General features: G+C 37.2%; 1 protein-coding gene and 1 pseudogene across 1 annotated transcript; both read left to right on the top strand.

Moving 5' to 3' along the window:
• Positions 1-223: 223 nt before the first annotated feature.
• LOC112910914 (olfactory receptor 56A3-like) lies at positions 224-1,183 on the top strand (annotated as a pseudogene).
• Positions 1,184-10,173: 8,990 nt separating this feature from the next.
• LOC112910934 (olfactory receptor 56A3-like) lies at positions 10,174-11,127 on the top strand. Its single transcript, XM_025987248.1, has one exon. It carries the CDS (start codon positions 10,180-10,182, stop codon positions 11,125-11,127), a length of 948 nt encoding a protein of 315 aa, XP_025843033.1. The 5' UTR covers positions 10,174-10,179.
• Positions 11,128-18,649: the final 7,522 nt, after the last annotated feature.

Here is an 18,649-nt window from a genome sequence, read left to right as displayed (position 1 = left end):
TTCTTCAGGCCTCTATACTGCTTAAAGTGATAGGAGTATCCCAGGAACACGGCACAAACGATAAACAGGTGGATTCACATGGGTCTGGATGACCTGCTAGAACTCACAAGTTTCAGCTCAGCGAAGCAAATGGCTCTAAATCCATGTGTCTTGAATTAATAGTTCATTTGTATCCTAATTTTACAGATCACTAAAGGAAAACTGTAGAACTATTTGGCAAAACATGACAGTGCACCAAAATGGCACCATCTCCGTTGTGGTTTCAGACTTCCTCCTGAATTGTTTAGGCAGGTCTCCCAGCTGGAAGTTCTGGTTGTCCCTGCCCCTAAGCTTCCTCTTCCTCCTGGCCATGGGGGCCAATGGTGTTCTCCTGGTCACCATCCAGCTGGAGGCCTCTCTGCATGAGCCCATGTACTACCTGCTCAGCATCCTCTCTCTGCTGGACATCGTCCTCTGCCTGACTGTTATACCCAAGGTCCTGGCCATCTTCTGGTTTGATCTCAGGTCCATCAGCTTCTCTGCCTGCTTCATTCAGATGTACATCATGAATTGCTTCCTTGGCATGGAGTCTTGCACATTCATGGTCATGGCCTATGACCGCTATGTGGCCATCTGCCACCCACTGAGGTACTCTTCCATCATCACTGATCAATTTGTAGCTAGGGCTGCTATGTTTATTTTGACGAGGAATGCACTTCTTACTATGTTCATTCCTATCCTCTCTGCCCAGCTCCATTATTGTGGAAAAAATATAATTGAGAACTGTATCTGTGCCAACCTCTCTGTGTCCAAGCTCTCCTGTGATAATGTTTTCCTTAACAAAATATACCAGTTAATTGTGGCCTGGACTCTTCTGGGCTCTGACCTAGTCCTCATCTTCCTCTCCTATGTCTTCATCCTAAAAACTGTTCTTAGACTCAAGGCAAAGGGGCAGCTGCCAAAGCTCTGAGCACATGCGGCTCTCACTTCATTCTCATCCTCTTCTTTAGCACCATCCTGCTGGTTTTGGTTTTTACCCACATTGCCAAAAAAAAAAGTTTCCCCTGATATTCCCATCTTACTTAATGTCCTACACCATGTAATTCCTGCAGCTCTCAATCCCATTGTCTATGGGATACGAACCCAGGAGATTAAAGAGGGAATTAGGAAATTACTGAGGAGATTAGCAGAGAGATTCAAGTAATTTTGTTCTAGCTTGACTTTTCTCAACCCCGAATACTCAAAATCACTATTGGAAGGCAGGGACTTGGAGATAAAATTACAGTCCTAATCCTCTCTCTGGACATGCCTGTAGATATGAACTGTATAGTTTCCCTCTTACTTCCCCCAGCCATGATGCTGAAGACTGTGCATCACACCTCCTTGTCTGCTCCTGATTAAATCCCTTTTAGGGTCAGTGTGATAGAAAATAAATACTCATTTAAAGATGTGTGGCTGATAGGAAGCATCGGTATTTACTGACAGTGCATTGACTTTAGAAAACTAAAATGAGATTAAAAAGCAACTGTTAAAAAATATTGACAGTAACCATTATGCTTTAGTCTTTCCCTCAGGCATTCAAACATATTTACTGAAATTTATGGTATGTACAGCACAGAACTAGAAAATGAGACTCTAACATATGTAAATCTTGATCCCATTACTCAAAAAGGCCTGGTGGAAAACCCAAAAACATGTAAAATCAATGTAGAAGGGTTAGATTAAAACTCATCAATAAGCCCAGAGGAGAGAGGAATTTGTTTGTATAGGTGGAATTCCTTGCATATCTGATCTCCTCCTTCAGTCCCTCAGTCAGGACTGCCTCCCTAACAGCTTCTCAAAAACATGAACCACTGTCTCTGGGACTTTTTTGCTTGTTGTTCCTCTGACCACATAGCCCCTTCCCTCCTTGGGTCTCCTGTTCACAGTATTTTAAAATAACATCCAATAATATTCTGCCAAAGCACAAATGATGCCTTAATGTCTTCTCTGTTTCCTTGTTCTGCTCTAATCATATCTACTGATAGTGCATTTTGCTCATTTGTTTAGTCAGCCCTACATTTACTAAAATTTAAGGAGCATAAGGGCAAGAACTTTTTCCTGATGTGTTCATTGTTGTATTTCCAGTGTCCAAACTGTGATAGGTACAGTAGATACCATAAATACTTGTGAAATCAATGACTGAATCCAAGTTGAATAAATTATTAAATGTAAAACAATTATTAAACGTATGCTAGTTACTAGGAATATAATTCATACACTATCCTTGTCCTCTGAGTTTTTATATTAAACATCAAACGTGAAGGATATCATATTTTATGCAAAATTCCATGGTCTGAGGACTGTATAAAATATTGCTGAGGGGAAGATGAGAGCTTAGAGGTAAGACCAGGAGTACATTTTTACTCACTTTGGTTTGAATACATATGAGAAATCTAAGTGATAGTGTAAACAATTCCACTGACAGGTTTAACACTCAAATAAGATATATACTTAGCACTGGGTGTTATTCTATATGTTGGCTAATTGAACACCAATAAAAAATAAATTTATAAAAAAAAAGATGTATACTTAGGAATTGACTACATGTCATTACAAAACCAATGAGAAAACAAATCAAATAAATAAGATCTTTAAAAAAGAGAGACTAAATTAAGTATGACAACAGATTTCTTATCAAAAACAATGCAAGCAAGAAAACATAGAGCAATATCTCAAAAGATTAAAAGAGAATAACATTTTAAGAATGTATTTATTCATGAGAGATACAGAGAGAGAGAGGCAGAGACACAGGCAGATGGAGAAGCAGTCTCCATGCAGGAAGCCCCATATGGGACTCGATCCCAGGACTCCAGGATCACATCCCTAGCGGAAGGCAGACTCTTAAACTGCTGAGCCACACAAGTATCCCAAGAGAAAAAAAAAATTAAGTTACAATTCTATTCCCTACAAATGCTTTCCAAAAACAGGCGTATGTTTTTAATAGGCAAAAGTTGAAATAATTTTCACCAACATACTCATACTAAAAATGTTTGAAAAGAAGAAGGAAAATTATCTAATGTAAATACAGACATACAGAAAGGTATAAAGACTATCAGAATTTGTTGTACGTGGGTAAATTGTAAGATTTTTAAATTATTTATAGTTATTTAAAAATTATTGTCTATAACAAAAAAATTATTGTCTATTTGTTATAAGTTATTTAACAAATTATTGTCTATTGGTGTGTGGTTTATAAGATGTATGACAATAATAGCACAAAACAGAAAAGAAGAAATGGAACTACATCATGGCAAATCTTTACATTATATATGAAAATATGTGTTACTACTTGAAGGTAAACTCTGAATAGTTAGAGATCATACTATAATCTTGAAAGCAAGCCCCCAAAATATAATAGTTAAAACTCATAAGAGAAAAAATAAGATAAAATGGAATTTTAAAAATATATTCACAGTTCTTCTGGTCTCTATTCCATTGAGTTCTGCTCGAATCTTTATTAACTCTCTTCTTCTGCTGGGTGTAGGATCTATTTGCTGTTTTTTCTCTAGCTCCTTTAGGTGTAAGTTTAGCTTTTGTATTCGAGTTCTTTCCACTTTTTGGATGGATGTTTGTATTGCAATGTATTTCCCCCTCAGGACTGCTTTTGCTGCATCCCAAAGATTTTGAATGGTTGTATCTTCATTCTCATTAGTTTCCATGAATCTTTTTAATTCTTCCTTAATTTCCTGGTTGACCCTTTCATCTTTTAGCAGGATGTCCTTAACCTCCATGTGTTTTAAATCCTTCCAAACTGCTTCTTATGATTTAGTTCTAATTTCAAGGCATTATGGTCTGAGAATACACAGGGGACCATTAGATAAAGGGCTAGTTTCCAAGATCTATAAAGAACTTATTAAATTCAACACCAAAGAAACAAACAATCCAATCATGAAATGGGCAAAAGACATGAACAGAAATCTCACAGAGGAAGACATAGACATGGCCAACACGCACATGAGAAAATGCTCTGCATCACTTGCCATCAGGGAAATACAAATCAAAACCACAATGAGATACCACCTCACACCAGTGAGAATCGGGAAAATTAACAAGGCAGGAAACCACAAATGTTGAAGAGGATGCGGAGAAAAGCAAACCCTCTTGCACTGTTGGTGGGAATGTGAACTGGTGCAGCCACTCTGGAAAACTGTGTGGAGGTTCCTTAAAGAGTTAAAAATAGACCTGCCCTACGACCCAGCAATTGCACTGCTGGGGATTTACCCCAAGGATTCAGATGCAATGAAACACTGGGACACCTGCACTCTGATGTTTCTAGCGGCAATGTCCACAGCAGCCAAACTGTGGAAGGAGCCTCGGTGTCCATTGAAAGATGAATGGATAAAGAAGATGTGGTTTATGTATACAATGGAATATTACTCAGCCATTAGAAATAACAAATACACACCATTTGCTTCAACATGGATGGAATTGGAGGGTATTATGCTGAGTGAAATGAGTCCATTGGAGAAGGACAAACATTGTATGTTCTCATTCATTTGGGGAATATAAATAATAGTGAAAGGGAATAGAAGGGAAGGGAGAAGAAATGGGTAGGAAATATCAGAAAGGGAGACAGAACATGGAAGACTCCTAACTCTGGGAAACGAACTAGGGGTGGTGGAAAGGGAGGAGGGTGGGGGGTGGGGGTGACTGGGTGATGGGCACTGAAGGGGGCACTTGATGGGATGAGCACTGGGTGTTATTCTGTATGTTGGCAAATTGAACACCAATAAAAAATAAATTTATTATTAAAAAAATAAAAAAGAAAAAAAGAAAATTTAAAAAAAGAAAATTCAAATTAAAAATAATAAAATACAAAAAAATAAAATAAAATACTAATTTCTATACATCTAGGTTTTTATTTTTAAAAAACATAGCATTAAATGATGTAAGGAAATTGAAAATAAATTAACTTAAGGAAGTTCTAGGGGGATTTTTAAAAATAATTTGGAGAGAAATTTGATAGTTCCTAGTGAAAAATTTTATATGTTATAACTGAAAAAATCCTCCACTGAAAAAAATCCTCCACATATACCATTTTAAGTCTATAAAGAGAAGCATACAAGGATATTGACAGCAACATTATTTTTAGTAACAATTATAGGTCACTTGAGTGTTGACTACTTACATAAAGAGGGATACAATGGAATATTACTCAGCCATTAGAAATAACAAATACCCACCATTTGCTTCAACGTGGATGGAACTGGAGGGTATTATGCTGAGTGAAGTAAGTCAGTCGGAGAAGGACAAACATTATATGTTCTCATTCATTTGGGAAATATAAATAATAGTGAAAGGGAATATAAGGGAAGGGAGAAGAAATGTGTGGGAAATATCAGAAAGGGAGACAGAACATGAAGACTCCTAACTCTGGGAAACGAACTAGGGGTGGTGGAAGGGGAGGAGGGCAGGGGGTGGGGGTGACTGGGTGATGGGCACTGAGTGGGGCACCTGACGGGATGAGCACTGGGTGTTATTCTGTATGTTGGCAAATTGAACACCAATAAAAAATAAATTTATTATAAAAAAAGAAGAGGGAAATGTACATAATAGGAATTGAACAATGGTCAAAAAGAATGAAGTGGACTTTCACAAAGCAATATGGAGAGATGTTTAAGATGTAGTGTTAAGTGAAAACAAAGAATAACATCAGATGAGGTGCCTAGGTGATTCAATCAGTTAAGTATCTGAATCTTGAGTTCAGTTCAGGTCATGATCTCAGGGTTTCTCTCTCCCTCTGCTCCTCCTGCCCCCCAATGTGCTCACTCTTTCTCTAAATACAAAACAAAACAAAACCCATCAGATTTACAAAACAAGAATATTTGTATAAATTCAATATCCAAGCTCTTCCCCATAAGCACACTACCTCAATAACCATACTTAAGATTAATTAGAAAGACATAATTTAAAATTCTGCTTTTTTACTTTTGTGAAGAAAGCAGAAATAGGAGTGATATTGATATACACAGAAGAAAAAGAAGTGAAACTACAGCAAAAGAAGCACTTTCTTTTTTTTATAATAAATTTATTTTTATTGGTATTATTTATTTTATAAAATAAATAAATAAAATTTATTTATTTTATTGGCTTTGTATGGTGACAGATGGTAGCTTTGGGGTGACCATAGCATAATGTACAGACTTGTTGAAACACTATGTTACACACCTGAAACTAATGGAACATTTTGTGTCAACTACACTCAAAAAAATTAATGAAAATAAGTAACAACTGATGATGCTTGCTCCTATTACTTGAGGGGTGTGAATAATTCACATAAAATTCAAAATGAAAGTAAAAAATAAAAGAAAAATCGTGTTTTCTAATATTCTGTTGTATATACATCCCATTTAAAACATCTCTTGTTAGAGAATAAAATTTCTGTGAAATTTCTCTCTGAAAAGCACATTACATTTCCTCCAGAATATTTTTTAAAGTTCTCTTGCATTATTATTATGATGCCATCATAAAAGTCACAGTAAGTTAACATCAATCCTCTCAATAGCATAATTTTGGAGGTATATATCTAACAATTATGTGCAGGAAGCCCATGAGAACTTCTGAATGAGCTTATTGAACCCGTGGAAGTCACTGAGCATGCAAATGCAAAGGAGCGTGAACATGGATGGATGGATGGATGGATGGATGGATGGATGGATGGATGGATGTAACACCCCTACATCCAGAAGACTGCCTACAGAACATACAATCAATTTGGGGCTGAATTAACTCCTCACTTTTAGAGAGAAAGAACATTATTTTCTTCTTATACCTGCCTGCCTGTCTGTCCCAGGAGGATCTTGGCCTCAAAGAATTAGGGATGGGAAGTTCACAGAGGACAAAGTCCCTGAGGCTCTGTAGTTATAACTACCTTAGATACTTGAGGAACTAACCAGAATCCCAATATCAGTGTACCCCATGCTCCACATTCTCTGTAGGTAAGTCTGCTTACAGGGTACCTGAGAGGCAACTATACCAATATTAGCCAGAACTTGGGGAGGCAGGGGAGAGGGACCTTTCTCTTCAGTCAGATCTGTGCTCCTTTTCATTCCTGAGTCAGTACTGATGAAATTAGCCTGAAAATGGGATAATAGAGACGGCATCCTGACTCAGGTCAGAAGGCCATGTGAGAACTTGTGCTCTGAGACTTTACTTTTGCCATCCTCTTGACTTTTAGGATCTTTTGCTCAGTGGTGCCAAAAATGCAGAGAAGCAGGAATTTGTCCATAGGAGATTAATAAGCAGAGGGGGCTGGGGAAGTATACTATGTGGACATCAGACTAGGTTTTCATCTCTGAAAATGAAAATTTGCTAGCTTTAGAGCAAAGAATATGCCCACAAATGCTTGAATCATGGCACAGGAATTAAATATAACCTATATAGCTTCAGAAATTAAAGGCCTAGAGCCCAGTTGAGGGTCAACGACAGTCAGAAAGTAATTCCTCAGATTTCAGCTCAGTCTAAATAATTTCTACAAACTACTGTCACCAAAAATAGAAAATTATGCACAGATCATAGGATCAAAGAGATATCTGTGACTGATTGGTTCAGATTAATGTCTGAAAAAATACTGAGAGAGATGTCTCACAATTGTGTCTGTATTTGTGGAGTTAGGTGGTCCTTAACAATCCCTCCTCTTCTTCAAACAGAGCTTCCATAGTGCTATGTTGCGGCCCATCCCGAAGCCTGAGAAAAAAGCTTGCCCTGCAGGGTCTCTGCTTGTATCATTGCCCTTCAACTTCACTGGCTTCTTCATCCTGTCCCTACCTGGAACCAGTAGTCATTTGCTCTGGTTCCTCAGCCCAACTGCTGTCATTGCCTAGCTCTGACTGCAATCCAAGGTTAAAACAGGAGAGGGGAAAAAGGACATAGATGGTCTCAGCTACTTTGCTTCTAGGGCTGAGTAGATAGTTCAATGTTTATTGGATGAGTTGTAGATTGAAGAACATGTAAGAGAACATTCCAAAGAAAATAGGAGAAAGGAAGAGTCAGTGAGTAGAAAGTACAGATAAAATAGTCCCCTTACATTGTCCTCAGAAGTCTCATTCTGGTGCTAGAAATAATTATCCAAAAGTTCTTCAGGAGACAAAGAAAATCTGCTTCTTCCTCTATACTTCTCCATGAGCATTTCTGTCTGAATTACCATTTCTTCCACGTGGCTGTACCCTTCAATGGTCATTTCAAGTTTCTCCCTCTTTCTATTCAATGAATCCCTAATTCTTTCCAAGAATACTCTGACATCCCTGAAGATGAAAATCTTCTTGGAAATGGTAAGATTTGGTGTTCTGACTTGTAAGAGCCAAATGTCAAACTTTTACAGAGAGTAGGAACAAAAGATGCAATCAGTAAAGATCAAATGACAAAACCTAAATGATGAAAGCAGTTTAAGGGAGTATTTTCATTTGGTGGCCTGAGGATGTACATGCTGTGGGTCATTGTAGCAAGGTCTGAGCTGAGCAAGAAGTATTACTTTATCCTTCAAACTTATAAGTAAATGTATCTAATGAGAAAAAAATAACAGATAGGCAGAGTTCAATGAACATAGTGCCCAAGACAGGAGAAAATTTTTGGTCAACAACTCAAGACTAGCTTTATTTGTCCATGGGTTTTTGTCTTCATGACTTCCTGCAATTCCAGTATATCCCATGCCTTGTGGGCCACTCTACCAAGGCAAAGCATAAAACTACTAGAAAAAAGAAGCTAGATCATTATATTGAGGATATGATATAAAGAAAAACAGCAGATGAAAACTTTAAAGATAGTTCTTCACCCACACACTATTACAAATAAAACAAACTTCATCTTCTTCAATGACAGGTATCACTCTCACATACCTATGGGCAATTACTTATGCTCCTTTTAATATTGTTTCTTCCAGAAGTTAAGAATCCTACGATATGCAAATGTATAGGGGAAGGAGCAATTATTTGCCAGGATCCATACCTACCTAATTAAAATTTTTAGACAGAATGAAAATTAAATAACTTTATTTTCAGGGTATCATTTTTTAAAAAATATTTTATTATTTACTCATGAGAGACACAGAAAGAGAGAGAGAGAGAGAGGCAAAGACACAGGCAGAGGGAGAAGCAGGCTCCATGCAGGGAGCCTGATGTGGGACTCAATCCAGGGACTCCAGGATCATGCCCTGGGCTGAAGGCAGGTGCTAAACCACTGAGCCACCCAGGGATTCCCAGGGTATCATTTTTTAAAATGCAATTAAATCAGACTCCACTTGAAAACTCAGAATACAACAATGGAATATTACTCAGCCATTAGAAACGACAAATACCCACCATTTGCTTCAACGTGGATGGAACTGGAGGGTATTATGCTGAGTGAAATAAGTCAATCGGAGAAGGACAAACAGTGTATGTTCTCATTCATTTGGGGAATATGAATAATAGTGAAAGGGAATATAAAGGAAGGGAGAAGAAATGTTGGGAAATATCAGGAAGGGAGACAGAACATAAAGACTCCTAACTCGGGGAAACGAACTAGGGGTGGTGGAGGGGGAGGAGGGCGGGTGTTGGAGGGGAATGGGTGACGGGCACTGAGGTGGACACTTGACGGGATGAGCACTGGGTGTTTTTTTGTATGTTCGTAAATTGAACACCAATAAAAATTAATTTAAAAAAAAAAAAAAAAAGAAAACTCAGAATACAGGTAGAATGGGGAACTAGGAACATTTATCTGAGTCCCTATTTGTGCCTGGTTCCACTACTTATCTGTGCATATTGTTACAGTTAAATGATCACATGGTGGCCTATGTGGACATTAAAAAAAGGAAGAACCTTATAAGGACAAATTTAGAGACTAACCTGTCACAAAGATTCCGAAGCATTTTTTTCCCTTCTTTTTACATTCTACAAGAACATAATAGTTCCATTAAAAATAAATCTTGAACTAATCAAAAATGTATAAATAAACCATCTTTCCTAAGTCCTCTATACTACTTAAAGTGATAGGAATGTCCTACTAGCAGACCACAAAGAATAAACAGATGAATTCACATGGGTCTGGATGACCTGCTAGAACTAACAAGTTTCGCCCAGATGAAGCAAATTGTGGTAAAGTCATGTGTCTTCAGTCACTAGCTAATTTTTATCTTAATTTTACAGATCATAAAAAGAACGCTGTAGAAATATTTGGCAAAATATGACAGCACATCCAAATGGTACAATCTCCATTGAGGTTTCAGACTTCCTCCTGAATTGTTTTGTCAGGTCTCCCAGCTGGAAGCTCTGGTTGTCCCTGCCCCTAAGCTTCCTCTTCATCCTGGCCATGGGGGCCAATAGTGTTCTCTTGGTCACCATCCAGCAGGAGGCCTCTCTGCATGAGCCCATGTACTACCTGCTGAGCCTCCTGTCCCTGTTAGACATTGTTGTCTGCCTCACTGTCATCCCCAAGGTCCTGGCCATCTTCTGGTTTGACCTCAAGTCCATCAACTTCTATGCCTGCTTCATCCAGATGTACATCATGAATTGCTTCCTTTCCATGGAGTCCTGCACATTCATGGTCATGGCCTATGACCGCTATGTGGCCATCTGCCACCCACTGAGGTACCCATCCATCATCACAGAACAATTTGTAGCTAAGGCTGCTGCCTTTATTTTGGCCAGAAATGGGATTTTAACAGTGCCTATCCCAATTCTATCATCCCGACTCAATTATTGTGGGAGAAATGTTATTGAGAATTGCATCTGTGCCAATATGTCTGTCTCCAAGCTCTCCTGTGATGATGTCACCATCAATCGTCTTTACCAGTTTGTTGTAGGATGGACACTGCTAGGATCTGACCTCATCCTCATCTTCCTCTCCTACAGCCTCATACTGCGAGCTGTGCTGGGACTGAAGGCAGAGGGTGCCATGGCCAAGGCCCTGAGCACATGTGGTTCTCACTTCATCCTTATCCTCTTCTTCAGCACTATCCTTCTGGTCTTCGTGCTCACTCTTGTGGTGAAGAAGAAAGTCTCCCCTGATGTGCCAGTCTTGCTCAATATCCTCCATCATGTCATCTTCTCAGCCCTCAACCCCATTGTTTATGGAGTGCGAACTCAGGAGATCAAACAAGGAATCCAGAGATTACTGAAGAAAGGATGGTAGTAAGGACAACTGGATCTCTGCATTCATAATATAGGATGAGCTTTTAATCAATAATTGGTGAATAGACTGAAATTCAAATCTGTGAGTTGAAATTTACACTGGGTAAATTGGATATTGTGTCTTCATTAATAAAACTTGTTATAATATAGTTCCCTTTTCTCTAACTTTTCCTATAACAACATTCTTGACCCCTTTTGATTTCCCATACATACTATCTTATTTTAACAAAATACTGGGGTCCTTGGGGCAGGTTTTAAGGTGATAAATTAAGGGTTTAGAATACACAGCTGTGAATATGCTATGCTTTTACAATCATGAATATGTATTTGAGGGAATTTTTGGGTAGAGTTGTGTAATGTGTAATGCCTTCTTATTCTCATTTTCATAGAAGGAAGCTTATAGGAGACAAAGACATGGAAGTAAAATTTCAGTCCTAAATGATAGAGTGTTACTATTCATCCATAATTGGTTCTGCAAATGGGCAGTTATTCGAAATAAGCATTGCAAGAGGAGAGGGGTTTTGTATGGATTTCTCATTCATCCAACAATAAGTAATGAATTTCATTATATTTGAGAGACTCTTAAATTCTCCTCCCCAGTGGGCTTGTGCTTTAGACATTTATCTTTTGGATCCAGGTTGTCATAATTAATGGTATGCACAAACAGCTCTGCTAATGAGTTAAAGATTGGAAAATTACATTATCCAATAATAATAATTTAAAATTTTGAAAACATAATATCTAAACATTGTTTTCATATTAAGTGGACAGTTTCTGGTTTTTTGTATAATTTTTATTGGAGTTCAATTTGCAAACATATAGTATAACACCTAGTGCTCATCCCGTCAAGTGCCCTCCTCAGTGCCCAGCACCCAGTCACCCTATCCCCCTGCCCACCTCTCCTTCCACTACCCCTTGTTCGTTTTCCAGAGTTAGGAGTCTCTCATGTTCTGTCACCTTCACTGATATTTCGCACTCATTTTCTCTCCTTTCCTTTTAATCCCTTTCACTATTTTTTATATTCCTCATATAAATGAAACCATATAATATTTGTCCTTCTCTGATTGACTTACTTCACTCAGCATAATACCCTCCAGTTCTATCCACATTAAAGCAAATGGTGTGTATTCGTCATCTAATGGCTGAGTAACATTCTATTGTATACATAGACAACATCTTCTTTATCCATTCATCTTGGGATGAATACCGAAGCTCCTTCCACTGTTTGGCTATGTGCACAATGCTGCTATAAACATCGGAGTGCAGGTGTCTCAGTCTTTCACTGCATCTGTATCTTTGGGGTAAATCCCCAGCAGTGCAATTGCTGGGTCATAGGGTAGCTTTATTTTTAACTCTTTGAGGAACCTCCACACAGTTTTCCAGAGTGGCTGTACCAGTTCACATTCCCACCAACAGTCCAAGAGGTTCCCCTTTCTCCACATCCTCTCCAACATTTGTTGCTTCTTGTCTTGTTAATTTTCCCCATTCTCACTGGTGTGAGGTGGTATCTCATTGTGATTTTGCAAATGACATATCAGATAAAGGGCTAGTGTCAAAGATCTATAAAGAACTTATTAAACTCAACAGCAAAGAAACAAACAATCCAATCATTAAATGGGCAAAAGACATGGACAATAATTTCACCAAAGAAGACACACATGGCCAACAAGCACATGAGAAAATGCTCTGCATCACTTGCCATGAGGGAAGTGGACAGTTTCTAAGCACACTTTGCATCCTGGGAATTCTGTCAGCTATTAAGACACAAAAATAGATAGAATATTTTGCTATCAGAGTACAAAGTTTGGTTAGGGGGAATATAAATATGAGTTCCAGGGATATGTTGTTCTCAGTGGGAGAGAATGGGAATGGAATAAGGCACCTATAAGCAGTAAGGTACCTGGCAATATAAGAAAGCATTACATAGAGAGTTAAAGATCTGAATTGTAAGCCTTGCACAACTACCACAAAAAAGGTAGGTCCTTGGGAACAAATGAGGTGGTTCCATTGTGTTTCATGTTACTTATCTCCTACCCCTGAGAACAGTGAGCAATTTGTTTTAGAAGATCCTTTCTAAATATAATATTTTATGCCTCAATAACAACTTAAATGTGTGTTTCCTTGTTTTGACCATGGAAGGAAAATCTCTCAATATTTTAATACCAATACTCTCCCCCAAATCTAGGTTCTTCAGCCTTAACTGATTCATCCTTAGACTACTTAAACTTTCATTCAACAAACTATCCATTTCTTTGTCTTCTCTGTCTCACAGTGAAGAACAATATTTCAGTCCTCTGCTCCTGGATATCACTGTGAGCTACCATTTGAAAAACACATATGGACTCACATAATTAAGAAGCAATAGTTAAAAGCACATAATCAACATTTTAACTAGGAATAATATATTTCTCAAAAGGAAAAGAAGAATGTTGTTGTTCCTGTGTATATCAGTCAGTTAAACATCTGCCTTTGGCTCAGGTCATGGTCCCAAGGTCTTGCTATCAAGCCCCATGTCCAACTCCACACTTAGCAGAAAGTCTGTTTCTCCCTCTCCCTCTCCCATTGCTGGTGCTCTCTCTCTCTCTCTCTCTCTCTCTCTCTCTAATAAATAAATAATCTTTCTTTAAAAAAATAAATCTTTCTTTAAAAAAAAGTCAAGATCCAATTAGGTTCATACCATAGATGCCCTTTTTCTTTATAACTTGAAAAAGAATTCCCAAAAATCTCATTTCCTCATACATTTCAACATAAGAAAAAAATGACTTGGTTTAAAGTGTGCATAATAAAAACAGGAAGGTCTTACAAATATGAAAATACAATGTGCTAGTGTAAATTGAAGCTACTATCTCTTAGGGAATATTAAAAGTCTACTAGTTTTAACACTATCATATATTAACATCTACAAGTCAAGGGACTACAAACTTTCAGAATTAATCTCTACCAGGGTCACATTGTACAACAAACCTAGATTTCTCCAGTTAACTGTTAGAAAGCTTGAACACTGAATGCACAAAAAGGGCTACATCAAGGGATTTAAAACATGTACCATCCATGACTGAGAAAGTTAGATACAAGTCTTATCTTCCAAAATAGACTGGTAATATCTTTATATTTAAAACATATATTTTTGAAGGCTTTGCATTGTTGTGCTTATATGCAACTTTTACATATTTTTGGCTCCCATCAAAGCAATATTTTCAAAAAAGCAGCACTGATAGGATCATTTGAAAAACAAGGTGAACAGATTAATGACTTTATCCCACTAAAATAATTGACACTAATAATGATATCCTCTAGAATAGTGCTTTTTTAAATATTTTATTTATTTATTTATTTATTCATGAGAGACAGACAGAGAGAGAGAGAGAGAGAGGCAGAGAGTGAAAATGGTTCCATGCAGGGAACCCGACGTGGGACTCAATCCCGGGTCTCCAGGATCACGTCCTGGGCTGAAGGCAGCACTAAACCGCTAAGCCACCCAGGATGCCCTAGAACAGCGCTGTCTAATATGAGCCATTTAATTTTAAACATTTTAGTGGCCACATTAAAATATAAAAAGAAAAAGTTGAATGGATCTTAATGTATTTTGTTGAAATCAATATATCTAAAACATTATCACTTCAATGCAAAATAAATATAAAAGATTTAATAATAACATAGTTTACATTCTTTTTGTGTAGCCGAGGTCTTTGAAATACAGTATGTATTTTACATTCACAGTATATTTTGTTGGAACAATCTCATTTCAGGGGCTCAATAATGACTAGTAGATGCTATATGGATCAGAACTGCACTAAATCATATAGCTTTAAAATGCAAATGAAAAATGGGTAGGAGAGCAATTGAATTAAGGAAAAAATGTATCCTTCTTGGAAAAGAGCTAAAACAAAATTCCCTCTCTTTGGCTGTGATTTTTCTCTTATGTTTTTCCATGTGGAGAAGAGGAAGGCAGTGTTTTAGGGGATGAATAATAATGTCTTTGTCTTAAAATGCCACATTACATGAGTACTTATGTCCTAGACACCAATGTGAGAACAGTACAATATGAGATGGTTCATTTATTGGCTTCTTACAACACATAGTCCTCAAATCCTATAGCAACAGATTTGAAATAGAGCCATGTATGAACCTGGGAAGTTACAGAACCCAAGGAAAAATGTAAATAGAGACTTTACTCATGATAAGGCAGGAATATTAGTGCTAGGAGAAGCAATAGATGTTAGTGTCAAAGGTTTGTCAAAAGGTAGATGAAAATAATCATATTTTGTAATTCTTTAAATTTCTCTTAACACTATTTACATGCACATATGTATATTTTAAATTGGTTCTTTTGTACTCTATTATATTATATTTATATGAAATGCTTAATAGTGAAAGTGTTGTAATTATTCAATAAAACATATGAGTAGGAAATCAGTCTGTTCAAACCAAATAGTCATCCAGAAAATGTTGAAGTTTAGATTTTGTTGGTAAGACTTTTCAGTTTACTCACACATTATCCATAATTAGACCCTCCTTCAATGACCTGAGAAAGTAAGGGAGCCCCAGCTGACACTAGAAACTGGGCCAAGAGAACAATGCAGAGTGCATACAGAGAATGGCAATGGCCCTTTGGGCCCACAGTTAACATTATATTATCTGCAAAATATGTACTTATACCTAATATAGACAAATTTTTGTTATGGTGCTACATTTGCAATAATGAGTAAGATAGGCAAAGTCCATGTTTCTAAGTGCAAAGAGTCCATGCCTAGAGAAGCAGAAGTCCAAGAACATGGGGAAATCAATACGTAGGAAGGACATAGCCAAAAAGAAGCTAAAGTAAAAGTCTAAGACAGCAGCCACTTGGCAGGAAGTCAAGGCCCAAATCTAGAATAGAATTTGAAAATCTAGACAGAATATTGTAATAGTGAGCCAAAGAAGTAACACAATCTTCATGACTGAAGCTATACAGAACAAACTGGAGCTGACAAACAGGAAGCCCTTCATCCAAACCAGGTATAATCCAGAAAAAATGTATTTAAGTGTAGTCTAATAGAAATTATAACTCAATACTAAGACCTCCATTTTCCAAAATATTAATCAAATAATTACATTATTCTTCCAGCATGCCTAGATTAGGTGTCACATGAGTGAAAGTGAAACAATTCATAGAAGTTCAGATCTGGCTATATCTGGTAGAACCTTGGAAAAGGGTAGCAATCTAATTCCAGGACTCAGACACACAGTCCTTTGTCAGCGAGAGTTTTCAAACTTTCTGGTAATTAACAGTATTTATTTTTCCTTCTGCATAATTTTATATCTTGCTTAAATGTTGTAAGCTCTATTTCATGTATATGAAGATGGGGTTACTTGTAATGTTGTATGATTTTAGTGAATGTTTTCTTATAAAAGAGGTACTGCCTATATACATGGGCTTTTATAGCAGAATTTGACAGTTTAGGGAATAAAAAGAACTTAAAAGTATAGGTATGTAAACTATTTAAACTAATGGAAAGAACAATGCTGAAAAAAAATAAAATAAAATAAAAAGTACAGCGACCTGACAACTAATGAGATAATATTAGCCAGCCTAGTATTTGTGTACTTGGTAACTGAAGCCATTGACAGAGGAAAAGTAAGGGAGCAAAACATACTGGCAATATACTAGGATTTATGAAACATAGAGAAATAAAATATATGGTAAAAATAGAAGAATGATAAGAAGGAGTGAAACAGAAGTAAACGTTTTTGAACTCTTATACATGAAGTAGAATAATATTAATAGGTTTGCTGTGATAATAGATGCATTTTTTAAATGCTACAACTGACAACAGCAGTTTTCTTTAAAAAGCTCATATTTGGGAAGTCTGGGTGGCTCAGCAGTTTAGCACCACCTTCAGCACAGGGTGTGATCCTGGGGACCCGGGATTGAGTCCCACGTCGGGCTCCCTGCATGAAGCCTGCTTCTCCCTCTGCCTGTGTCTCTACTTCTCTGTGTGTGTGTGTGTGTGTGTCTCATGGTTAAATAAATAAAATATTTTTAAAAAATTAAACAGGACAGCTAAGGCCTGAAGTATGTTTAATTAGTTATTGTTCTTGAAACTACCAGCCCTCGCAATTTGCCACTAATGGTCAAAGGCTGATTATGATGCGTCATTTTAGGTTCATCCTTGGTAAAAATGAATGACATTGATTACAGAGAAAGCTAAGCATATGCGTGGAACAGGGAGTATATGGGAAATCTCTGTACCTCCCTTTTTATTTTGTTGTAAACTAAAACTGCTTTTAAAAAAATTAAATTTTAAAAAAATCACAGAGTAATAAAAACTAAAAATGGGAGGTTTTTAAAGGAAGGTTCAAAAAATTGAACACACAAAGCAAATACTCAAAAAAAAAAAAAAAAAACGTGAATGGTTATACTAATATCAGATATAGAGTGCCTGGATGACTCAGTGGCCAAGCATCTGACTCTTGATTTTTGTTCAGGTCATGATCTTAGGGTCATGAGATTGAACCCTGAATCAGGCCCCACTCTGGAGGTCGAGCCTGCTTATAATTCTCTTACTCTTCTTCTCCTCCAACCACTCACGTACACACACTCTCTCTCTCTAAAAAAATTAAAATAAAAATAAAAAATACTAATATCAGATGAATTTCTGTTTCGGGTACAGTCAGGTACACTGTAGAAGGCCTGCTAATGTTACAGATAACCTCTATAAACCTCAGAAGAAGAGGGGCTGAAGGAACTGAAAGGTGAAGGAAAACATTTTTAGGACATAGGATGAAAGCTGAAGCCTAAAAGGAAAGAAATGCTGTGGGTAATTTATCATCTCCGTTGAAATTAGCCTGAATGAATAACAAAGTCAGTACAAAACATGGAGTACTTAAGACCAACAGTCTTTTATCTGTCCTGAAAAAGCTAAAGAAAAGTTTTGGATAATCGCAGCCACTGGAATAGGAAACAAGTATCAAGAAAAGGAGATTTGTATTTCCCTGATGGCCAGTGATGAGGAGCACTTTCTCATGTGCTTGTTGGCCATGTCTATGTCTTCCTCTGTGAGATTTCTGTTCCTGTTTTTTGCCCATTTCATGATTGGATTGTTTGTTTCTTTGCTGTTGAGTTGAATAAGTTCTTTATAGATCTTGGATACCAGCCCCTTATCTGATAGGTCATTTGCAAATATCTTCTCCCATTCTGTAGGTTGTCTTTCAGTTTTGTGGGCTGTTTCTTTTGCTATGCAAAAGCTTTTTATCTTGATTAAGTCCCAATAGTTCATTTTTGCTTTTGTTTCTCCTGCCTTCAAAGATGTATCTTGCAAGAAGTTGCTGTGGCCAAGTTCAAAAAGGGTGTTGCCTGTCTTCTCCTCTAGGATTTTGATGGAATCTTGTCTCACATTCAGATCTTTCATCCATTTTGAATTTATCTTTGTGATGGTGCAAGAGAATGGTCTGGTTTCATCTGCATGTGGCTGTCCAATTTTCCCAGCACCATTTATTGAAGAAACTGTGTTTTTTGCAGTGGATAGTCTTTCCTGCTTTGT

The sequence above is a fragment of the Vulpes vulpes genome, chromosome 11 (genome assembly GCF_048418805.1).
Source record: "Vulpes vulpes isolate BD-2025 chromosome 11, VulVul3, whole genome shotgun sequence".
Taxonomy (NCBI): domain Eukaryota; kingdom Metazoa; phylum Chordata; class Mammalia; order Carnivora; family Canidae; genus Vulpes; species Vulpes vulpes.
The sequence above is the reverse complement of the archived record's forward strand: the minus strand, read 5'-3'. Positions and strand labels throughout refer to the sequence as shown.